At 37.3% G+C, this 25372-nt stretch overlaps 1 protein-coding gene across 1 annotated transcript in view; it reads left to right on the top strand.

The window, feature by feature from the left end:
- Nucleotides 1–25372, top strand: part of Pth2r (parathyroid hormone 2 receptor) — a 68641-nt gene that overhangs the window by 23274 nt on the left and 19995 nt on the right. The window contains exons 6-9 of the mRNA XM_048344181.1: nucleotides 796–988; nucleotides 2426–2579; nucleotides 13632–13692; nucleotides 18717–18780. Of these exons, the coding sequence (XP_048200138.1) occupies nucleotides 796–988; nucleotides 2426–2579; nucleotides 13632–13692; nucleotides 18717–18780 (472 nt within the window). The remainder of the gene's footprint in view (nucleotides 1–795; nucleotides 989–2425; nucleotides 2580–13631; nucleotides 13693–18716; nucleotides 18781–25372) is intronic.

Here is a 25372-nt window from a genome sequence, read left to right as displayed (position 1 = left end):
TGTAAATTATAAAACCATAGAAAATATTTAGATTAGAAGTGTATAATTACTTCTTTAGACTTGAGTGCTTTGTTCTTCTGGAAGAAAGATCATACATTCATGTATTTATTGAATGGGGAAGTTGTATATTTAAGTTCTGAGCTTTCTAATAGCCCCTTTGGTCACATTCTATAATATAACATTTTCATAAAAAAACTTTTTTGGGGGTGATATTTCTGTACTAGGTGTTAGTGATACTGGATCTACCCCTAAGTTAAACACACTTACTTGCTCTCTAACATTCTAGGAAATAAAACAGTTAATATGCTATTTTACACTTAACTGTAAAGAATATATTAAAATATACTAGGAAGTAAATAGTTAATATACTGCCAAAATGTTTTACTTTTAATTATATGGAATGTATTAAAGACATAGAATTTCCAGTTTTAATAATATTTAAGACCTCCTTTTCACGTGGTTCTCCCTTAAATAACTTATTCCTTTAATATATAGTATCATGAAATACTATAGTATAATTGAGTATGGTGCTTCAAGGATGGGTACACATGCTGGCAGACTGTGATACATCTGAAAACTTGTTTTGGGCATATTTGAAGCTAATTCTCAAAAAGTTGTAGTTCTGTTGTAGGTCGCAGATTTTTTTTTTTAAAGTTGGATACACAATAATAGTTCTCAGAGTTTGGACTTACCATGTTTTCTTCTTTCTCAGGAGCCTTTTGGGTTCACTGAGGTATCTCCTTTCCCCATTTCTGATTTTATCCACCTGTAACCAGTGACTATCTCCTTGCACAGACGATTGCATTGCACTCGGAACTACATCCATCTGCACTTGTTTGTGTCTTTCATGCTGAGAGCTGTGAGCATCTTTATCAAGGACAGAGTGGCTCAGGCTCACTTGGGAGTGGAGGAGCTGCAGACACTGGTGATGCAGCAGGGAGACCTACAGAATCCCATGGGAGCCCCTGCTGTGGACAAGTCACAGTATGTAAGTGTCCCCGCCTTTTCTCTCACTGCTGATTCCAGGAACATTACAAGTATGTAAAACCTCACAGTCGGCAACAGGCTTGTTAACTTCATTAGCGCTGGAGTTGACTGGACTGGATGTTTATTTCTGTTTCTGCCCTTTGATATCTAACCACTCATTTTAGGTGACTAAAAATGCTTGGAGGTCTTTCCTCAAAAATATTCTGGAGTGAAAGCTACAAAACCACCCCATATAATTGAGATGGTATTTGATGTACAAACCATAGCAACCCCTCAAGTATTACTGTTTCCATCAGCAAATCCAGAGGCTTGGGAGTGAAAACCTACCGTATTTATTTTGTTTGTGATGCACTCAAAATGTTCAAAGCTAAAGTTCTGTGACCCTTGATTCTGCTCTTCACAATTAGTTAAAAATCAGTCAGTTAATCTGATCATTGAAACAATGCATCTGAAAATTAGTTACAGTATACTGATTTTATTGCCTGGCCTTGGGATTCATTTTACCCAGAAGCATAAAGTAGAAGTGGGAATTTAGCAGTCAAGGCAGTCTCTACCAGTGAACTTGAACTTAGCCCAAATCAACAGAACTGTCATTTGATATATAGATCCATAGAACATATTAAATGTTTATGTTTTAAGTTATTCATTTTTGAAGCATTAGTCTTTATACATACACACATAAGTAAGTAGTTGTACAAGGGAGTTGTCATTCAACAAAGCAGTTTATGAATACCATATATCTTAATCAATGTCATCCCTTTCTACACGCTCCCCTATTCCCTACCCACCTCTTCCCTCACTGTTTTTTAGGATAGACATTGGATTCTTGACTGCATTTCCCCCTCTCACCCTTTACTTTTGTCTGACCCTTTTCCTTTGACCCCACCCTCACCCCTTTTGAGGATCCGCTTGTTTCATTTTGCTGAACTTTGATTTTGCCTTTCTAAGGAATTACAGTATTTGAGATTTCTGTTGAATCTACCCTATTTCAGTTAATACATTTTATACACTTGCATGCCACCCCATATGTATTTACTTATGAGTTCACAGGCTAATTCTAGCTTCCACGTTTAAGGGAAAACATGCGTCCTTTGTCTCTTTGGGCTTTTAATAGTTACACAAAGTGGGTTCAATTCAACATTTCAAATTATGAGTGCAACAAATCTTATTATCATATATGCTTCTGTAAACAATTAGGACGACAGTGAATTATTGGGTACCTTCTACAAACTTTATTTTAAAAATAGAATGAAATCGGTAGCTTTAAGAATGCTATGTTACCTTGGTTCTGGTGTATCCCAACATTCTTGGCTTTCTCATGTACAGGAGACATATGGACTACCAAAAAGAAGCCAAAGAATTGTTTTACCACTGTCTTGGGTTCTCTTGTCCAATTGGAGACTTCTAATATGATCCCATTCTGGTTTCTTTGTGACAGATCGGGTGCAAGATTGCTGTGGTGATGTTTATTTACTTCTTGGCTACCAACTATTATTGGATCCTGGTGGAAGGTCTCTACCTGCATAATTTAATCTTTGTATCTTTCTTTTCTGACACCAAATACTTGTGGGGCTTCATCCTGATTGGCTGGGGTAAGGCACCGTGTCTCCTTGTAAGCTGCTGTGGATTTGAGGCCATTCCTCTGTGCCACTGACTGCATTTGTGAAGCCATTTTCCTGGATTCATCCTTTCCCTTTCTCTCATGCCATGTTTTTCATTGTTCTATTCTGAAACGACAATATTTTCCTTTTGATGGAACTGGGATTGAACTCAGGGCCCCATGCTCACCAGGCAAGCCTTCTATTCCTGCTGCCACACCTCCAGCCCAAAGATCAATTCTCTAATCTTTCTAGCAGCAACAGACATTTCAAGCTTAATTTTTTTCCTTTTTTTCAAAAAAATTAACCATTAAAAAATCAATTTATCACTTAAATAACTTCAACACAGCATTTTATATTGTGTTTCCTAATAAATTATGTCCATAGTATTATATAAAAATCCATGATTTTATATAACAACAGATGTATGCTTAGTCCATGAATAAAAATATTGTATCTACCAATTTCCCAGAAATTCCTTCTATTCAAAGCAATAAATAGGAAACGTTAATGATCTATATGATATTTTTGCACCACTCTTGTAGTAATATTTTCTAAAATATTGAGAAGAATGATACCATTTCACATTTCTTTCTTTTTTTGTCGGTCATGGGGCTTGAACTCTGAACTTGGGCACTGTCCCTGAGCTTTTCAGCTCAAGGTTAGTGAAGTGAGCCAGACCCAAAGAAACATGGACTCTATGGTTTCCCTCATAGGGAATAATTAGCACAGGTTTAGGCAAGTCACAGCAGAGGATCACAAGAGCCTAATAATGATGCCCCTATGAACTCATAAGATGATTCTAAGTGAAATGAACTCCATGTTATGGAAACGACTGTTATATCACTGTTGTAATCACTTTCAACATGCCATGTGAAACCGTAGCTTCTTTTGTTGATGATCCTCTTGTATCCCCTTCCTGTGGTTGTACCTGCACTATCACTGTATCTCATCTGAATATACTGGATACTGTATATACTGGTATTAGAACCAGGGAAGTGAAAGGGAATATCAAAATCAAGGATCGACAAAGGATAAAAAGATAAATGACTCCAAAAGCAATACTTGCAAAACCATTTGGTGTAAACCAACTGAACAACTCACGGGAGGGGGGGGTGAGGAGAGGGAAGGGGAAGGGGGGAGGGGGAATGAGGGAAGAGGTAACAATCAGTACAAGAAATGTACCCAAGGCCTAACGTATGAAACTGTAACCTCTCTGTACATCAATTTGATAATAAAATAAAAAAGAAATGTATAATTATCTAGACTAAAACAACATATTAGTTGTTGGTCTTTTAAGAAGGATACATATCTTTTGTTTTTGCTGAAAGCAGATCATTGCTTTTATTTTTCCTTTCATGTGTGCTTTTTAATTGTTTTGTAATGGTGACGTATAGGGGGTTGCCATTAAGTAAGTCAGATAAAGGATGCATTTCTTTTTGAATAATGTTACCCTTTCCCTTGTCAAGCTTAATTTATCATCACTGTTCCAAGGCAATGTATTTTTTTACTTTTAGTAATTCTTTTAAAAATTTATTTTAAAAGTGATATGCAGAGGGATTATCATTATGCAAGTGAGGTGATGAATACTTTCTTTTTGAAGAGTGTCACCTTGTCCTTTGTTTTCTCCCAATGTTTTCCTTCTTGAGCCCTCTCCCGTACAAGTTGTATAGTTCATGTTCAACATAGTGTTAGTGAGTACCTATGCTGCATTTGTTCACCCTATGTTTCTGTGCTTCACTTTGCTACATCAGGTTAACTTACATACAAGACAGATAGCCTTTCCCAAATCAAATCAAATAAACTTACATCAAGACAGAAGGTACAGAAATAAAAAATAGCAACTTAAGAAAAACAAAACCACAAAAAGTAAAATAAAAACCTCTTGTTTCCATTTCTTGGAGTTCATTTTGATAAGTGTCATTTTATATGACCATATACCCAGAGCTATTGGACCTTTCTGATCTTCTTAGGCTAGATTATTGCAAGGATCCTGTAGGAGAAATTCAGCAAATGCACTTAAGACATCCACATTCAAAACTGCTATGATCATGCCTTAAGTCAGTGTTCTGCTTCATGTACAATTCCTCAAGCTTTAGATTTTTGAGTTTCTAAGCTATAATGATATACCTTTGATTCATACTTCTAGGTTATATGGCAAGAATGGCAGAAAGAAATTTAGAGCACCATTAATTAGACTGTATTTAACAATTACAAAATGAGAGAAGAGGTGGCACTGTTAAAAAAGAAATGTACTCATTACCTGATTTATGAAACTGTAACCCCTCTGTACATCACTTTTATAAACTAAAAGAAATAATGACAAACTGCATTCAGAAGGTGGTCATTCAAGTCACTTTTAGCAGGGTTATTTTTGAAAAAGAAGGCATCCAGCTCACATTTCATAAATAACCAATCAGTACTGGATTAATTATTCTATTAGGCAAAACTCATGACAACAGAAAGATGTTGTTTGCATAGCAACAAGTAAGGGGAACTAAGAATGTATAGATGAACAATGACAGGTCTCAGTTAATGATTTTAATATTCAAACTATAAGATTTTATCAAAATGGCTCCGGACTAAATTTGAAATTTTTTTCCTTCCTCTATTCAAATCAAAAGCATTCTGCCTGAATATTGTCTCAACACTTGGAAACCTGAAAAACCATGCTAATTAATTAATAACCTTTAGGATGACAAAGGCTTCCTGTACTGCAATACTTCATTTATTATGAAGTAGTGGTTGTGAATCAAGTGTTATTTCTGAAGCCAGCTCTTGTGTTTACTTTGAGAATCTCTACATCATTGGTTATGCATGTACTAAGATTTTTTTTTAACTGATGCAGACATACTTACCAATTCTTTATTTAGACTCTGTTCAGTCAACCCAGTTTGTCTCTCCACTCCTTCCTTCTTTGGTGGTAATGGGGTTTAAACTCAAGGCCTTGTACCATTTGGGCCATGCCTACCAACTTTCGTGCTCTAGTTATTTTTTCCTGGACTAGGATCTCACTTTGCCCAGGCTGACTTGGACCTAATCTTCTTATTTATGCTTTCTATCAGAACTAAGATAACTGGCATACCAGTTGTCAACAGCTTTTTCTATTGAAATGGGGTCTTGTGAATGTAAAAGTTTTTTTGTCCAGGCTGGCCTGAAACTGTGATCTTCCCAAACTCATTCTCTCAAGTAGTTAGAATGATAAGGTGTGAGCCATAATTCCTGGCCTACTCTGTCTTTTCCTTAATTAAGGTTAGGACTCTGTTAAAGTAAAACCCTGAAAAGTAATTTTCAAATCTTTTTTTAAAAAAGAATAAAAATAGTCAAGGTTTCCAGTGAGCTTTTATGCAAGTAGCCACTTCTAACCTCTCTTTACAACTTTTATTGATTTGTATTCAAAAAGTTTGGCATAGTGATTGCAACTACAATAAGAAAATATCATTATCTGAAATGTGTGTTTTATGGACTAGTACAAGAATACACATGAAAGCATATAGGACTTCCATTAAGGCTCAATATGAGAGTGTTTTCCAGGCAATATTATGCAATATTAGTCACAATTCCAAGTGGTAACACGCACTCTTAAGTACTTTAGTTGGATCTTTCTCTCTCCCTCTCTATGTATGTATTTATGTATGTATGTATGTATGTATGTATGTATGTATGTATGTATGTATGTATTTAAGGGAGAAATCTCTCTATATCGATAGACATATATTTCTCTCTATAGAAATAGATAGAAATTTAAGGGTTTGGGGGCTGGGGATATGGCCTAGTGGCAAGAGTGCCTGCCTCATATACATGAGGCCCTGGGTTCAATTCCCCAGCACCACATATACAGAAAATGGCCAGAAGTGGTGCTGTGGCTCAAGTGGCAGAGTGCTAACCTTGAGCAAAAAGAAGCCAGGGACAGTGCTCAGGCCCTGAGTCCAAGGCCCAGGACTGGCCAAAAAACAAAAACAAAAACAAAAACAAAAAACAGAAATTTAAGGGTTTTGTAGCTAGTCTGTCTTTGGAACTCTGTTCTCTAAATCACAGCTATCATTTAATGAAATATATACCCGAATCTCTTTGATTAATAGATTGTTATTTTCTTAATTTGATACTGAGAGTCATTATTTTACTTCTCCAAATGTATTCTCCAAATGCTCATAACCATTATGTCTCTTTTGTAGGGTCCTTTGCTAGCATATTTCATAATGAATCTAATTTTGTGCTTTCTTTCAATGACATCATTTATTGACTTCTTTTAAAGAAGAAAACTTGGGTGTCTTCCTTTATTGCTTATTTGGGCCTGAGTGTAAATTTAAGCCCAGCTGTAATTTTTTTTTATGATTGTGTACTTGCTTTGAAAATGTGTGGGGAAAGGTAGAGGAGTGCCTTTGATATGTCTATAAAGGTGTATTTCCTAACCAAATGGCCACTCTCCAAGACAGTTTTTTTTTTTAGTTGTACAAGGAATTTTTATTTAACAGAGCAAAGCAGTTTGTGAATACAATATATCTTGATCGATGTCACTCCTTTCAACATTTTCATCCATCCTTTCCCTACCCATTCCTTCTCTACTGTATTTCAGTTAACACATTTGTATATACTTACATACCACTTAACATATTCACTTATAAGTTTATAATTTTTTTCATTTATTAATTAAATTTTGTTGACAAGGTGTTGTGCAAAAGGGGTACAGTTACATAATAGGGCAGTGAGTAAATTTCTTGTGGTATCTTACACCCTCGTTTTTCTTTCCCTTCCCTAGATCAGGTAGGCATATATACACTACCCAGTGTACCAAAAGCATATACAGTAGCCACGTGGCATACGCCAAAGGAAATTCACTTAGAACTTTAAATATAACGTCAACAATAGAGTTTGCTTATCCTTGTCTCATATGATCATACATACATAGCTTTTGAGCTATTGTGATCCACTGAGAGGTCTAATTTAGACCTTTTTATGTTTAGTAGTTGTTTAGTTCAGAGAGTATGCCATTCTAACTGGAGTGAAGTGGTATCTTGGGGTTGTTTTTATTTGCATTTCCTTTACTGCCAGGGATGTTGAACATTTCCTCATATGTTTCTTTGCCATTTTTATCTCTTTTCCTGTGAAGTCTCTCTTTAGCTCCTTTGCCCATTTAATAATTGGTTTACTGGGTTTGGAGGAGTTTAGTTTTTTGATTTCTCTGTAGATGATGGATATTAGGCCTTTGTCTGTTGCTGTGCTGGTGAAGATCCTTTCCCATATGGTTGGCTGTCTTTCTAGTTTGGTGGCTATGTCTTTAGCCTTGCAGAAAGTTTTATTTTGTAGTAGTCCCATTTATTGAGACTCTCCCCTATCTGTAGTGCCCCTTGGACTATATTCAGAAAGTTCCTTCCTGTGCCTATAGGTTCTAGCGTCTTTCCTACTCTGTCCTTCAGTAGTTTCAAAGATTCAGGTCTGATATTGAGGTCCTTGATCCATTTTGAGTTGATCTTGGTGCATGGTGATAGGCTAGGGTCTACTTTGAGTTTTCTACACATGGCTGCCCAGTTTTCCCAGCACCAGTAGTTGAAGAGTCTATGTTTTTTCCATTGTATGTCTTTAGCTCCTTTGTCGAATATCAGCTGACTGTAAGAGTGCGGCTTTATTTCTGGGTCTTCTATTCTATTCCATTGGTCTTCAGGTCTGTTTTTATACCAAGACCAGGCTGTTTTTGTTATGATGGCTCTATTATACAGCTTGAAGTCTGGTATTGTGATTCCTCCTGTGCTGTTTCTTTTGCCTAGAATTGTGTTGGCTATTCTAGGTCTTTTGCTGTTCCATATGAATTTATGGGTTGCTTTCTCTATTTCAGTGAAGAATGTAACTGGGATCTTGATGGGGATTGCATTGAATTTGTATAACAATTTGGGCAATATGGCCATTTTCACTATATTGATTCTGCCTACCCATGAGCATGGGAGGTCTTTCCATCTCCTTGTGTCCTCTTTGATTTCCCTTTTTAGATTTTTATAGTTCTCATTAAATAGGTCATTCACGTCTTTAGTTAGGTTGATCCCTAGGTAATTCATTCTTTTTTTTAGCTATTGTAAACTGTATTATTTCCATAATTTCCTTTTCTGCTTGTACATTGCTGGTGTACAGAAAAGCTGCTGACTTTTGTGGATTGATTTTGTATCCTGCTACTTTGCCAAAATGGTTTGTTAGGTGTAGGAGTTTGGGGACTGAGTTTTTTGGGTCCTTCAGATATAAGATCATGTCATCTGCAAATAGGGATAGTTTGATTTCTTCTTTGCCAATGTGGATCCCTTTGATGTCCTCCTCTTGCCTTATTGCTATGGCCAGGGATTCCAGCACTATGTTGAAAAGAAGTGGGGAGAGTGAGCATCCTTGTCTTGTTCCTGAGTTTAGGGGGAATGGTTTTAGTTTCTCCCCATTTAATATGATATTAGCAGTTGGTCTGTTGTATATGGCTTTTATTGTTTTAAAGAATGTTCCCTCTATTCCTGTTTTCTCCAGGGCTTTTAACATATATGGGTGTTGTATTTTGTCAAAGGTTTTTTGGGTAACAGCTGAGATGATAATGTGGTTCTTGGTCTTAACTCTGTTGATGTGATGAATTACGTTCGTTGATTTGCGAATGTTGAACCATCCTTGTGTCTGTGGGATGAAGCCTACTTGATCATGATGTATAATTTTCTTGATCAGTTTCTGGATCCTGTTAGCTAATATTTTGTTGAGGAGCTTTGCGTCTGTGTTCGTTCATTAGTGATATTGGTCTGTAGTTCTCTTTTTTGTTGGGTCTTTGCCTGGTTTGAGGATGAGTATAATATAAGCTTCATAGAATGAGTTTGGGATTTCTCCCTCTGTTTCTATTTCATGGAAGAATTTGTGGAGTATTGGTATTAGTTCCTCACTGAAGGTTTTATAGAGTTCATTGGTGAATCCATCCAGGCCTGGGCTTTTCTTTGTTGGGAGGCTCTTGATTACCTCCTGTATCTCGCTGTAAGTTATTGGTTTATTTAGTTGATTTATTTCTTCTTGATTCAGTTTGGGCAGTTTATACTTCTCTAAGAATTTGTCCATTTCTGTAAAATTATCATTCTTTAGGGAGTAGAGGTTCTGGAAATAGTTCCTTATGGTTGTTTGAATATCGTGTGTATTTGTTGTAATTTTTCTGGTGGAGTCCCTGATCTTATGGATATGAGTCTCTTTTTTTTTTTTTGTAAGTCTTGCAAGGTGTCTGTCAATTTTATTTATTTTCTCAAAGAACAAGCTTTTAGTTTTATTTATTTGTTGAATGGTCTTTCTATTTTCAATCAGTTTTATTTCTTCTTTAATCTTTGTGATCTCTCTCCTCCTAGTCACTTTAGATTCAATTTTTTCTTGTTTCTCCAAATGTTTTAGTTTCATTGTGAGGTTATTCACCTGATCTGATTCCATTCTTTTAATGTGTGCGGTGAGGGTAATGATCTTGCCCCTCAGCATTGCCTTAGCTGTATCCCATAGGTTTCTTTGTGATGTATTTTCATTGTTGTTATGGCTTATGAATTCATTAATTTCATTCTTTTTTTTTTTTGGCCAGTCCTGGGCCTTGGGCTCAGGGCCTGAGCGCTGTCCCTGTCTTCTTCCTGCTCAAGGCTAGCACTCTGCCACCTGAGCCCCGGCGCCCCTGCTGGCCGTTTTCCATATATATGGTGCTGGGGAATCAAACCGAGAACTTCATGTGTTGGAGGCAAGCGCTCTTGCCACTAGGCCATATTCCCAGCCCGTTAATTTCATTCTTAATTTGCTCTGTGACCCACGTGTTAGATAACAGTGAGGGGTTTAGCCTCCAAGTAATTGTGTAGCCTCTGTGGTATCCTTTGTTATTGAGGGTTACCTTTAATCCACTGTGATCAGATATAATACATGGGATGACCGCAATACTCTTGTATTTGTTGAGGTTCTTTGTGTGGACTATGACATAATCTATTTTGGAGTATGTTCCATGGGCTGCTGAGAAGAATGTGTATTTGGTCTCTGTTGGGTGAAAAATAATTTTTTTAAGTTAGAAATCGATTACATTATAGTGGTATTGAATTATATTCCACTGATTTTTGGTGATTCTTAATCATAAATTGGACTGAAGGAAAATTATTTGAAGAGGAACAGATACCATTTCTGATGTTTATTTAAATCAAAGGTGAATATTTAAGGTGACCTTTTTATCACAAAGAATTTGTAGAGGACTAAAGGCAAAAAATAATGACTGTATATTTTTACCCCTTTCAACCAAATACATCTTCTTTCTGTATCCTTGTATAAGGCACTTTGCTTTGGTTCTCTTTTATCCTTCATGCACATAACTTTTTCTGTATTCGTTATTCAGTTTTGTTATTCATCATTATTGAATGAGTGTTTAACCTGTTATCTGTGACTGTTCTTAAGTTTCAACTGTCAGGTGAGAGATCAGTGTGTGCATAAAGTTCTACTCTAGGGATTCTGTGTAGTTATGTCACTATTGCCAAACTTTCCTCTAAAAAACTTGCACATTATATGGTCTCTGAAAATTGTCAGGAGATGGCCTTACACTTCATTTTATTATCTCCTTATGACATAATCTCATTGTAGCCAATGTTTTTAATCATTCATTTGAGAGTAAATATAGTTTAAATAAGGAGATATGTGTTCAGAATCCATATCATAGTCTATTCTGTGTTGTTATAACAAAACACTTAAGCTGAAAAGAAGAAAGCTTAAAGAAAAGTTTATTTAGCTCCCAGTCCCAAAGGTCCAAGAACCTGGGCTCCAGGGTCTCATGGCCAATGGCATTACCTGTTGGGACTTTGCCTTTTATGAGAGAGCTCCTCTGAAGAGAGGAAGAGGAAGAGAGAGAGCCAAGGAATGCTAGGAATGAACATGAGGGTAAGCCACAAATGTTGTGTAGAAATCCACTCTCTCAATTACTATCTGAGTCCCATGGACCCAATGCAGTCCCATGAGCTAGGCACCAGTCCCTTGTGAGGGTGGAGCAACCATTGACAAAATCTTCATTCACTGGTCTACATCTATTAGAGGCTGCATCATCTGCTAGTACTGCAATAGAGAACCAAGCTTCTAGAACAGGAGCCTTTGGAACTAACCATATTCATATAATGCCAGTGCCCACCAATACTTAGGCGATTTTGTGATTTGCCAAATACACATGTATAAGCATATGTGTATGAATATACATATACATATGTATTATAGTTAAAAATTATTTAATTTTATTATTATTTTTATGCCAATGCTGGGGCTTGAACACATGACCTGGGTGGGTGCTCTCCCAGAGCTTTTTTGCTCAAGGTTAGCATTCTACCACTTGAGCCACAGGTACACTTCTGGCTTTTTGCTGGTTAATTAGAGATAAAGACTTACAGATTTTCCTGCCTGGCTGGCTTTGAACCGTGATCTTCAGATCTTAGCCTACTGTTAGGATTACAGGTGTGAATCATCAGTGCCTACACAGTTAAAAGTTTTAATTGATAAAAGCTTTATTTCACAAAACATATTGCATGTCCTATGAACACAATTCAAATTTCTATAAATCCATATCTTTAATAATAACTTTATATAACATTTATTTCAATTCAGTTACTATAACATTCTCCATGTTTTTGTTTAAATTATGTAATACAATGTAATACAAAAAATGGTCATAAAATTTTACAAAGAGTGGGCTGGGAATATGGCCTAGTGGCAAGAGTGCTTGCCTCATATACACGAAGTCCTGGGTTTGATTCCTCAGCACCACATTTATAGAAAACAGCCAGAAGTGGGCTGTGGCTCAAATGGCAGAGTGCTAGCCTGGAGCAAAAAGAAGCCAGGGACAGTGCTCAAGCCCTGAGTCCAAGCCCCAGGACAGGCAAAAAAAAAAAAATTACAGAGCGCTTAAATGTGGCTTTTTAAAATTTCTAGGATCATGTCTACATGAATCTACTAAGAGCATGAGGAAAGAAATTTTATTAAGTGATGGTGCCTGATATATTTGATCTAATTATCATTTAAATCCCTATTCAACTCAAACATGATTAATTGATGTTATTTAGAACATCGTTCAGGAAGTTGCCTCATAAAGAGATTGTACAGGCATCAGATGATAGGGATCAGAAAATAAGAAGCTGTAAGCATTGATCAAAAAGTCAAGGCACTAAAAGAAACCCATGACTGCAAAGCAGCAAACCCATCTATGTCAGGCCTTTGCTAACCATACTATGAGAAATAGCCATTTCCATTATCCCTGTGACACAGTAGCATTTGCATCACACATTTCTTTTAAGACAACCATTCCTTACAAGTGAAATTCTTTTAATTGATTTTGTCTTCCTTATCAGAGTATACATCTTAAGAAAACAGGGATGTTGTTGGCTTGTTCATTGTTGTAGCTTCTGAGATCAGAATAACCCTTGACATATGAATGAATATTTAGTAAGACCTTGGTGAATGAATGAATGGTTGCATGGATGGATGAAAGGACCAACTGACAGAAAGATAGATAGAAAAATTATGCAAGCTGGACCTAAAAAGGGGGCTGGGAATATGGCTTAGCGGTAGAGTGTTCGTCTTGCATGCATGAAACCCTGGGTTCGGTTCCTCAGCACCACATAAACAGAAAAAGCTGGAAGTGGTGCTGTGGCTCAAGAGGTAGAGTGCTAGCTTTAAGCAAAAAGGAAGCCAGGGACAGTGCCCAGGCCCCCAGTCCAAGCCCCAGGACTGGCAAAAAATAAAATAAAGCAAAAATCATTGTAATTACATAGGCCTATTTTGACAAAAATTTTTATAGCAAGTAGAGCTTGAAGTTTTTTTTAAAAAGAATAACTACATACAAACAATAAAATAAATAAAAATATAACATCCTAACATTAAATAGTCAAATAAGGTAAGCTACATGGTGACAAAAGAGACCAAGGAGACCATAACTCAACTTATTCCCAACTTTTCCTAAAATACTTGTTCATCTGAGTACTTTCATCTGCATGAGTATGGGGAAAAGTGCTTCATCTTAAATGGAATATTTATGTCTGAGAACTTTTCTGGTTACAGGCTTTCCAGTGGCATTTGTGGTGGCCTGGGCTGTGGCACGAGCAACTCTGGCTGATGCTAGGTGAGTGGAAAATGGAAGAAGTCAATAGGCAGCCTCAGGTTTTCTGCAGTCAAGAGTCCACATTGCTGCTCTTCTTGATCTCACTGTTTTCTAGAGATACCATATTGAAAGTTGCTTGGGTTCAGTAATGACCTCCAATCCACCCCTCAGGCTATAGAACAGACAAGCTCATGGTATGTGAAGTCAACTGAAACATAGGATGAGAGGAAAAGGGACAGATGGGTTAAGGGGTTCATACAGAATGTGGTATGTGCAGGTGGAAGGACAAGGCTACTTCCTCTCTCTCTGTAACACTGGCCATCCATCTGATGATGTGGTTATGATGAGCAGAGATAAAAGATGAGGTTACCACAAGGGGATCAATAGGCAGAAGGTACCCTGGGCCAATGGCACACACTTGCTGTTTGAGAGGACTTAGGGGCAAAGAAACTGGTTGTACTTTCCCAGCTTGCCTGAAGAGTAGCTCTGATTTATTTTCATTTCTTGGGCAAAGGACAAATGAGGGCAAGTTTCACCACTTAGATGAATGAATACCCCCAAAATATTTACTGATCTTTGTTGATCAAGGATATTTTGACCGCTTAGATGAATGAATACCTAAAAAATATTGACTACTCTTCATTGGTCAGGGGTATTTTGTATCTCTTGTCTGTTTAGAAAATCGTGAATGTCTAGTTCCCACTGTCTTATTGTGTGTGCTTTACCAATACTCACTTATCTATATTTGATAACCTGTGGATTTTACCCACCCTATTTGTTTTCTTTGAATATTAAAAAATACAGTCTAACATCTGCATCAAATATGCAAGTTTTATGCATTTCTTGATAGTTGGTCCCTTTATGTTAATTCCTTGGGCGGCTCTTTAAATTTTTGTCTGGAATTTCTAGTTATTTCCTTCAGAAATTTGGGTTGGAGTTGTGGCCAGCCACGCACGTGTGAGTCCCAGAGTTCATGGTATTTTAGCTACTAACTAGAAAAAAAAGTAAAGAAAGATAAATTCTTCTATACACTGAAAAAGAAATACCACACTAAACCAGAACTAATCTCTGTAGAGAATCTGCCTCTCTCCTTGCAGCACTTTACTTATTTTTATTTTTTTGCCAGTCCCGGGGCTTAAACTCAGGGCCTGAGCACTGTCCTTGGCTTCTTTTTGTTCAAGACTAGCACTCTGCCACTTGAGCCACAGCACCACTTCTGGCTTTTTCTATATATATGGTGCAGAGGAATTGAACCCAGGGCTCCATGTATATGGGATGCAAGCACTCTACCACTAGGCCATATTCCCAGCCCCCTTGCAACACTTTAGTTATTGACTTTACATGTAACCTTCCATTCATTGTCTCAGAATTTCCCATTCACCAGCTTCTCTCAGTTCTAAATCTTATTTTGCTTTGCAGTTTTATTTGTGGTTACCCTTGTATGTTATTTGGATTTGTTAACAATTGATACATTGGGTTAATTTGTCTATACTGTCCTCATTGTTTCTGTGTTTGTAATGATGTTGAACATCTAAAAGAAAATTTGTAAAAGCTATTGGATTTTCTACTGGAAAGGGGTGGAGTCAGTAACTCATCATTACTAATTAATGCTACAGCAATGCATTCTGAGATGTGTAACTATACGTCCTAGACTCAGAGTTCGAAAAGACATAACACCTAAGGCACTCTCTGATTCAATTTCCTTTTTAGAAATAAATAAAATGGGATCCAGGGACATCAGGGCCTATTCTCAAAGCCTAACTTTGACTCATTTATGTATTCAATACAACATATATTCCAGGCCCTGAGCACAGGAAAGAAAGAAAGTATAGATGCAATGTATTTTACATTAAATTCATTTCCTGAATTATGTCTTTTTATTTAAAAACATAACCTTTATTATTAACAATCACAAGTATTTTATTGAAAACAAAATCTAAGAAATATAAGCGTATCATTTTTGAGAAAAAGAATCCATTGGACACAAAATACGTTGAAAAAAATATAACTGTTACCAAACTGTGCTCTAACACAGTTGAAGTAATGCAAAAAAAGTTAGATACAAGTTAGAATATATGATTCCTCTGTGCAACAAATTTCTTCTTTTACTTTGCTCAGATAAAATTTAGACTTTTACAGTTCTCTAATGTGGAACGAAGGGCTAATTTTATGCTTGACAGTGCAAGTAAGATTAGATTGCATTACTGATTATATGGCATGATTTCAAAATTTCCTGGCCCAATTTCTCATGAAGTTCACTGTTTTATATTCTCTTGGATGGGATATAACCTACATATTATGCTATCTCACAAGGTGGAGGTGAAGAGAGCTGAGTTGGTGCATATCCACAGGGTGGATGGAATTCATACCAATGACTTGTATTTGAGACACTGCTTCCCCTCTTCGTCATTTAGAGATAAGCAGATTAGACCCAGTTTCAGAGATATCTGAATTCTGTTGGAAATATAAAAGAAGACACTTCTGGTTCCAAAATCTACAAAGTGTGCTATTTGTGTACTGGAAGATAAGATAACTGAGTAGTGGAGGCTGGCTAAGTAGAATTATAAGGGAGTAATATTACTCACTTTTTATTGACAAAAGCAACATTTTTCAAGACCCTTGTTACTTCTTGCTTGTGTTATTCAAAGGAGACAATAGATGGCAGTGAATGGGGGAAACATACTATTTCCTTCTGTATCTTTGTATCACCATTCTGAAAGGAAGATAGGATATGAAATGGGAAGGACCTGAAAAGATGGTCTCTAACATTCTTAGGACTCATCAGTCCCCAGGGCTGGGCCCTTTCTGCTTCCTGTACTTTTATTAAGTGTGAATTGTAGAGAGATTGCAATGCAGTGTGAATAGGATCACTGGATCTCTCTGGCAGGACTATACATGTGTCTAAGCTTGGTGGGCGATGTTATGTTTCTAGTTAGACCACTGCACTGGGTTTCATTTAGAACTGCATTCTTAGATTGTTCAAATCAACTTAAAAATTTGAACAGGAGCTAGGAATGTGGCTTAGTGGTAGAGAGCTTGCCTAGCATGCATGAAGCCCTGGGTTTGATTCCTTAGCAACATATAACATATAAACCAGAATGGTGCTGTGGTTAAAGAGGTAGAGTTGTAGCCTTGGGCAAAAAGAAGCCAGGAACAGTGTCCAGTCCAAGCCACAGGACTGACAAAAAAAAATTGAACACAAGGTGCTTTCTGAGTCATGTGTGATCTGAAGTAGAGACACTGAAATAAGATTCATAACATTTCCATTAAAGAGGCTGGTGTCATAGTTGCTCACTTGTCAAAGAGCAATTTGAAACATGGACACCAAAAGCCAAGTGTTGAAGTCAAGTGTTTGATGTTTTAGAAGGTAGCTTATTTTGACCTACTTTCAAATACAGGTATTTTGTAGAGTTAGAACTGTATAATTGAATCCCCATTGTGGGGAGAAACCATGAGGAAATGCCACTGAAGCAAAGAAAGAAGGCTGGGAAGATATTATCAAATGTCAAAAACTGAAATGAAAATTTATGGAATCCAAAACTCGGCAGCTAGTAAATGAATGTCCATTTTATATGCACATGATAAATCTACCACTTTCAAGTTCTGCACAGCTCAGTAATGAAGTCTTTTATCTTGTCTAGTTGAATCATGTGAAAAATAGATACACGTACATAATGCTAAAAAATGTCCAATTATGAAGACATGACATCCATAAGCTATGAAGGAACTTGTGGTCAGTTGGGCTGGGCCACAATTATGTTTTGGTGCAGGGACTGGTTAATTTCTGTGGTGCACCCTCACAATGCAAACTCTTGGTACTGATAGCGAAAGAAGTAAAAATAATATACCTTTAAAAGGGAAAAGAAAGTTTCATAAGAGCGTACACATTATTTTTCTATGAAACTTACTTTAGGTTCAATTTATGTCAATTTAATTCAGCAATTATTTATGGACTTCCTAAGTGTTATATATTACTCCGGGCACTTGTAGTACCTTATAACACAAAGCCAGTACTGATCTTCACATCCTAAGTAGAATCAATAAATAATAATAAGTAGGTGAATTAAGGTTGGAGCTCTAGCTTGAGTGGTAGAATGTTAATCTAACAAATGGTTAAAACATGTGCTAGTTTTATTATTAACTGGAAAAATAATCTTTTAAAAATCAGAAACAAAATCTGGGTCCAGAGAACTATAAAAAGTACAATTGTGAAGAGTTTTTTAACCCTTTATTTAATGAGGGAACTATTAAGGTATTATGATAGGTTTAAAGGAGAAATGTTTTTGTTCAGGAAAGTTAACACTGAAAAGTTACAAGTAAATGCAAATATCAGTATTCACAGAATACAAATCAATTACATCCTCTTGAAGAGAGTTAATTGTTAGGACTACATCAAACATTATTTTGTGCAGTTTTCTGTTGTATTCATATGGATAAGAATAACTTGCAAAGTCAGTTACAATATTAGTGTAACTTTACACTTGATGAACTTAGTAGTAAAATTGTTGTAGCCACTGAAAGCAATTTATGAGAGAATTTTTAATGATTATGTCTCATTTCCATACTAGTAAAAGCAAAGTAACAATGTTACCAATTTTAGAAGATTCTCTCTCTCTCTCTCTCACTCACTCTCTCTCTCTCTCCCTCTCTCTCTTTCTCTCTGTGTATGTGTGAGAAAGGATTTCACTTCTGGTCACTATAAAAGTAATTATTCAGTATTTGTAATAATTTACTTGCCTGAAGGTCATATTTTAGTGTGGAAATAGGACCCATTATACGTGTTTAAAGTTAAGATATTTGTACTTATTTGTTCTCTTTCCTTTAAAAATATTATCTTTAAGTAGTTGTACAAAGGAGTTACTGTTCAACAAGCCAATTTATGAATGCCATGTATCTTTATGCATTGACACCTCTTTCATCATTCTATTTGTTTTTTTTATTGAGAAGTTGGGCTAGAGTTTCTAGTAAAAGTAAAAACGTTTCTAGTAAAAACATTCTACCGAATTTATTCATGAACACTTTTCTTTTGTGTGTGTGTGTCTTAGGTGCTGGGAACTTAGTGCTGGAGACAGGTGGATTTATCAAGCCCCAATCTTAGCAGCAATTGGGGTAAGTTTGAGAGGCCACATAGTTGAAAGAAAGATGAATCATTAAATGGTTATTAAAACTCTAAGGAAAATTGTCTGTCTCTTTACTGTATAAATTTAAGAAACTCTCTTGTGTATAATTTATCTGTTGGAAGAGTTGAGGTTGGGGTCTAGATCCTTATTTGAGGCCGACACTGAGATACATGGAGAAATCACAGGTACTTCCTTTAGTCAGGTAGCATATGAAGACTTCAAAATGTGCCGTTTGCATATGTAGGGAAATAGATGGTTCTAAATCGCTACCTCTTCCTTGATCCATTACACTCCCACTTTGAGGTTCTGACCAGCTAGTCATAAATTGGGGGTAATGAGGATGAAATACAGAATTGCAGGATGGACAAATTGCTGAGAAACAAGAAGGATAGTATGATCCATTACGAAGAATTGTCTGAAGGTTTCATTTGGTATATTTTCCCCCATGGAGTTAAGTGTATTCCATATGGAGAAATGCCTTGAAAAATTCTACCTAATGGATAATAAATAGAGAAAGACAGAGTTCACAAGTCCTATGGCATAGGACCTTAGGTGTCTGTAATCTGCTGACTGTATACTGCATGTGGTTGCAAAGGAAAACAATATTGTACTATTCTAACAGAATTCATGAGTATTAAGGCTTGATCAAGGCATCGGTTTCTCTGTAGAAATTATATTGAAGGAATAATGAATCATTAGTTATTAATTTCTCTGAAGAACTTATACTAGTTTGTGATTTCCTGTTGCTCACATAGGTAATAGGCATCTTAAAAATAAGACTGGTCTCACTATACTCAATGTTAAGCCATTAAGAAGCAATTTCACAGCCTGATCATTAATTGATTAATTGATTTGTTGTTTTTTCTTTGTCTTTTATGCCCATGTCTTCCTTGGTGTTTGGACAATGTGTCAGTCATCCTGCCAGCCTCCTGGCACAATGGACCCTCACGGGTAGCTAGCTGTTCCTTGGGGAGAGATTTTCTAGGAACATCCAGATAATCAGATAACAGCTTTCCTTACCTCATAAGAAGGTTGTCCAAAGAGCAATAGAAGAGAACAAAAGTACAGGCCCACTGGTGTTAACATTTAGAGAGGAAAATAAAATAACAGAGTACTTTTCACGAGGCCAGTTATATCCTTGCCAAGTCACACTGTTATACTGTTATCAAACTGGACCCACTTACCTATGTCTGAGGAGAAGGTAAAAAAATGGGTTGAGGATGAAAGAAGGAAAGACTAAAATCCAGAACCATACTATTTTGATTTTTAATGTAAATGAAATGCTACTATAACTTAGTAGGAAGCCATCTCAGAGCTGCAACTATGTTGCCGAGAATACATCAATGAAAGGAAAGAATTTCTTAAAGGAAAGAGTTCACTTTATAAGGAAGGGACTGGTGCCTACAATTCAAACTTCCTTTTTATACAGTGGATTCTGTGTTGTTTTTGTTGGTGGTGGTCGTGGGGCTTGAACTCTGGGCCTGGGCACTGTCCCTGAGCTCTTTAGCTCAAGGCTACTGCTCTACCACTTGAGCAACAGTGCCACTTCTGGTTTTCTAGTGGTTAATTGGATATAAGAGTCTCATAGACTTTCCTACCCAGACTGGATTTGAACTGTGATCCTCAGATCTGAGCCTCCTGAGTAGCTAGGATTACAGGTGTGAGCCACTGCTGCATAGCTTGAAATCCTCTCTTTATCTATATTCCTAGTTTCTAAGTTTCTTTCTATGTTCTCCTCTAGACATTCCTTCTATTCTATCTTACTAATAATGTTTTAAGGGCACACACTGTATTTTACCATTTTTGGTTCTTTAATGCCCTGTATTGACTGATAATGAGATAAATAGTACTCCTAAATATAACATTTTAATATAATGGTAAAGTTTAGTTTTTCACTCGATAAAAGGTAGGGCCTATTAAAATCTAAGAGAACCTTACAAATTATTAGAAGTTAAAGTCAGATGCTGGTGCTCACACTTGTAATTCTAGCTATTCAAGAGATCTGAGATCTGAGAATCACACTTCAAGGCCAGCCTGGATAGAAAAATGAATGAGAATTATATCTCCAAATTAGCTAGCCAAAAGTAGAAGTGTGGCTCTAGTAGTAGAGAAGCAGTCTGATTTTTGAATGTTCTCATTATCTTTAAGTAGTGTACAATGGAGCTGCCATTCAACAAAGCATTGTCTTGATCAATGTTGCGCCTTTCAACATTCTGACCAATTCCTTCCAATCCACCTCTACTCTCATTTTTATCAATTCTTAAGTTATGTATTAATTTTTTTGGTCATTTAACAGGGCAGTTTACATGTACACTGCAGCTTGATCTGTGTCATCACTTCAACATTTTCACCCCCTCCTTTGATTCACCCCTTCTCTTGTATTTCTCAATTCTGTAATATGGACAGTGAATTCTTGCCTGCAGACTCCTCACCTCCCCCTTCATTCTTCTATCCTTCTCCCTTTGGAGAGTTTCCTCTTGCAAGTACCCATTTCTTGGTACTTATTTTGTTAGTCTTTGTAAAGAATTGTACTATTTGAGCTCTCCATAGAATCTATTATACCTCAGTTAATTCACCCAGTGTGTTTACTTGTAGATTTATAGGCATATTCTAGGTGCCACAAATGAGAGAAGCCATGCATACTATGCTCTTTGGATCTGGCTTACTTCACTTAATATAATCTTTCCCAAGGCTTTCCATGTCCTTATGAGTAGTACAATGTCATTCTTTCTGATGAATGAGTTGAATTCTATTCTGTACGTATACCACATTTTCTTGATCCATCATGTTTTGAGGGGCCTCTGGGCTGATTCCATATTCTTGGCTATGGTAAACAGTGCTGCAACAAACATGATTGTGCTGGTGGCTTTAGTATAGCCTTGTTTTTGTAGAGCAGCAGTTTTGAGTGGAAAAAAAAATTAAGGGAGAGGACCCTGGCCCTGCGTTCAAGCCCTAATTACCAGCACAAATTAAAACAAAGGTCTGTGGAGAAAGGAAATGGGCATTTTTCTATAGAGAGAATCGACTTGTATCTCAAGCTTTGCTATTTGTTGATTAAGTCATTCACATCACCAACATAAAAGGAAGTTTGTTTGCAGGGGTTTCTAAATTGCAATGGAAAAGAGTAATGAGGTGATAAAGGACTAGACATAAGGGCTGCTATTGGTAGAGGAGAATCACTAATGATGGTTTCCTTGATAGGTTTGAGAAAAACCTAGGTGGAATGGCAATTTTCTTCTTTTTGAAATAATACTATGGGAACTTCAAAGTAGGAATTCTTAGATGCAAGTCCAATATGATGCAGTCCATTTGATTTCACAAATGGCCAAAGAGATTCATTAACACCTGAGTTATCTTTTGTCAGTATTAGAATTTTGGGGTTATCACCATTCCTTTGAAGCCTGTTGATGTGTGATAAAATGTCAGGCACTCAAAGAATGTCAGGAACTGGACTTGAAATCAATATCCCACTTGTTTTTATTGATAACTGAGAGAAGGCTGAGTTCTGAAAGAGAAAATGAACAACCTAAGTGGAAGCCTAAGGGAGAAAAGACTGGAACTGCAAAGAAAAGCTCAAAGGTACTGTTTGCAATAAAATGAGGAAAATAGCTTGAGAGACAAGAAGCTAAACCTCTAACACAGATAGCTCCCAAGAGAGAAATTTGGCCATGGGAGTGGAAAGTTGAAAAGCCTCTGTGGATAATAGCACTGGTTAGTTCCCATCTAGGCACTAAGGTTGCCATTGGTGGTGGTTCAGAGGAACACTAGAAGCATACACAGAAATCTTGGTTATCCTGGGGTCAGAAGGTATGGTGAACCCAGTCAATGTGCTTTAAAGTCTGGATTCCAAGAACAGTAATTATTTTACCTAGAATTAGAAGAATTCATGTTTTATAATCGAAATTGGTATTTAGAAAATGAAAAGTGTTCTGAAGTGTATTTTAGAAGAAGCTGGGGATTCACAATAAATACAAAAGCATGAGCAAAGACAGTAGTGATTAGTGAGGCAGATTCATTCTTTTTTTTTTTTTTTTTTGCCAGTCCTGGGCCTTGGACTCAGGGCCTGAGCACTGTCCCTGGCTTCTTTTTGCTCAAAGCTAGCACTCTGCCACTTGAACTTCTGGCCATTTTCTGTATATATGGTGCTGGGGAACTGGACCCAGGGCTTGCCATTAGGCCATATCCCCCGCCTGATTCACTCACGTTTTTCATTCATTTTTCTTGGTGGGTTGTGTTGAGGTGCTAAAGGACTGCTGTGCGTCTAACTTGTGCTTTTGGGTAATTATATCAGGGCTGAATCAGCAGAAAGAGGAGGGATGGTCCCTGAAGAGACCCATATGCTTCCGTCAAGAACTGAGACTTAAGTATGCAGGAGTTGACAGGCATAGGTTTCCACAGTGGAGAGTGATGGAATCAGATCAGTCCATTGCAGAGTCCCAAGGCCTGGTTGAGATGGGCAGGGAGTGACAAGTTAGCAGTGGTGTCTGCTGGATGAAATCATAGTGACCTTGAGTGGACAGGACATGACTGAATTAGAAGACAAAAGAAGACCATGAACTGGGGTTTTGCATGCTGTGCATTTGGGATTTATTTTCCTCATTTGCATCACCAGTCCCTGTGCCTCCTGAGCTACAGCTGACTTCTTTTAGTTTCGTGAGCATGCTCTGTTCTTTCCCACTTCAGGCCTTTTTTTTTTTGTCTATACTAGTCTATCTGCCTGGCCTCCTGCTTGTCACCTTCTCTCCCTTTAGTTTCCAGCTCGAAGCTGATCTTCTCCAATGGGCCTTCTCTCCATCTCACAGACCTTAGTGATAGTAGTTTTACGAGAGTCCTAGGTCTACCTTCCTGTAAACCTATAGTTGGGATTTTATGTACAGTCTGGTTTTGGCCATGTGTTTAAACTTAAGGTTCAATTTTGTCATCTGAGCAATGAAGATAATAAATAGTACAGGTCACAGGAGTTAATAATTGGACTGCATTAGAAACTGTGGCTGGCACATAGTACAATGAGAGTTTTAACTATTATTTGTTTTCATATTTTTTCTTTTTAGCAATTTGTTCATAACCCAAGCAGAGTCTCTCCTAACACCTTATCACAAAAATGTTCTCTTTCTTAAAAACTGTTATCATATATTAACTGCATTAAAGGGATTTTATTGTGATTTTTAAGTGCATGTGTATAATGTACTTCAATCAAATTCATTCTATCTGTATGACTCTTAACCCTTTCCCCCCCTTTCCCAAATGTTTTTATAATGTGATAAAATTGTCCATTTTGGTCAGCAATAATTTCAGCACTTGTGCCCTGTGTATCTGCAAGTGACCTTTAAGATGTGAAAAGTCTCTAAGGGACCGAGTCTCTTCTCAGTGGGTTGTGTGAAGGTGTGGGCAGGAGGAGAGTTCTGCTATCATCATTTAGTTCCCATGAGATGGGTGACCACTCTTACTTTAGGCTGTAGACTCATCCATAAAGGTATTTGTAGGGAATGGTCTGTCTAGCATGGCTCTGCTGCTTTTTGTTTTTTCCTTAGGTGTAGTTTTGGACCCATATCATAATGATGTTACTGATTGGTCTTGTTTATCCTGGAGCCCATAAGGATCACTTGGAGTAAAGGAGGCAGAAGTGTAACAGAGGCTGGAATGCAAAGCTTTTCCTCTTGCTTTTAGTTAACTCATGGGACCAAGAAAGCAGTCAGTGCTTTTAGAGAACTTAGTTTCTAACTATTTGTCACAGGGGGAAAATGATCCAGGAACTTCATCTCAGTGCCCAATCCATGCCCCCTGCCCCCCCCCTCTCTCGGTTGTAAAATTTTATGTATTGAATCCTTACTGTAACTGTGAATGAAGAAATTGACTAAGGCCAGAGAGCCATGGAGAGGTAGAATGGTTAATTCAGGATCCATGTGATTACTCAGTACGTGCCAATTCAATGAGCTCCATGCACTTGGAACTTCCCTGGGAATTCAGAGAGCATCTTGCCAGGCATGCACATGGCCTTTACATCCTGAAACCCAGCCATACGGTTTTGCAGTCAGTTTCTTGAACTTGTCCACTTCTGCCCACCCAGAGCAATTCTAAAGACCCTCTGTGCTCCTGTGAAAGGCTGAGATATCCTTTCCATTTCTCACATTGAATGCCCTATCTCCATTGGGACCTCCTTCGAGGCCCCTCAGTCTACGTGAAATCAAACGTGTCTGTCAGTGTTCCATCTTGTCTGTAAACTTGAAAGCTATGTGAATAAGAACCAGACTTACAGGTTGGGGATGTAGTTCAGTGCTAGAGCACTTGCCTAACAAGCACAAAGTCCTGGGATACATACTCATCACTGAGGAAAAACAATAGCCAAGCTTCTTCCCTAAACTCTGTATTCCTGGTTCCTAGCAAGATTTTTTTCCTGGCATATCATGACTACTTGATTCATAGTTGTTGAAAGAAGCCACATCATACATACAAAGTAGATGTCCTTGGGACTGGGGAACAGTGGCATACAGTAAGTAAACTTTCAGAACTTCTCAGTCCATCTTAGGCCATCTTTTGTTTTCTAGAGGAGCAGAGTATAGATAAAGGCCACACAACTAGTG

This window comes from Perognathus longimembris, chromosome 4 (assembly GCF_023159225.1).
Source record: "Perognathus longimembris pacificus isolate PPM17 chromosome 4, ASM2315922v1, whole genome shotgun sequence".
Taxonomy (NCBI): domain Eukaryota; kingdom Metazoa; phylum Chordata; class Mammalia; order Rodentia; family Heteromyidae; genus Perognathus; species Perognathus longimembris.
This window is presented reverse-complemented; position numbering and strand designations above follow the sequence as displayed.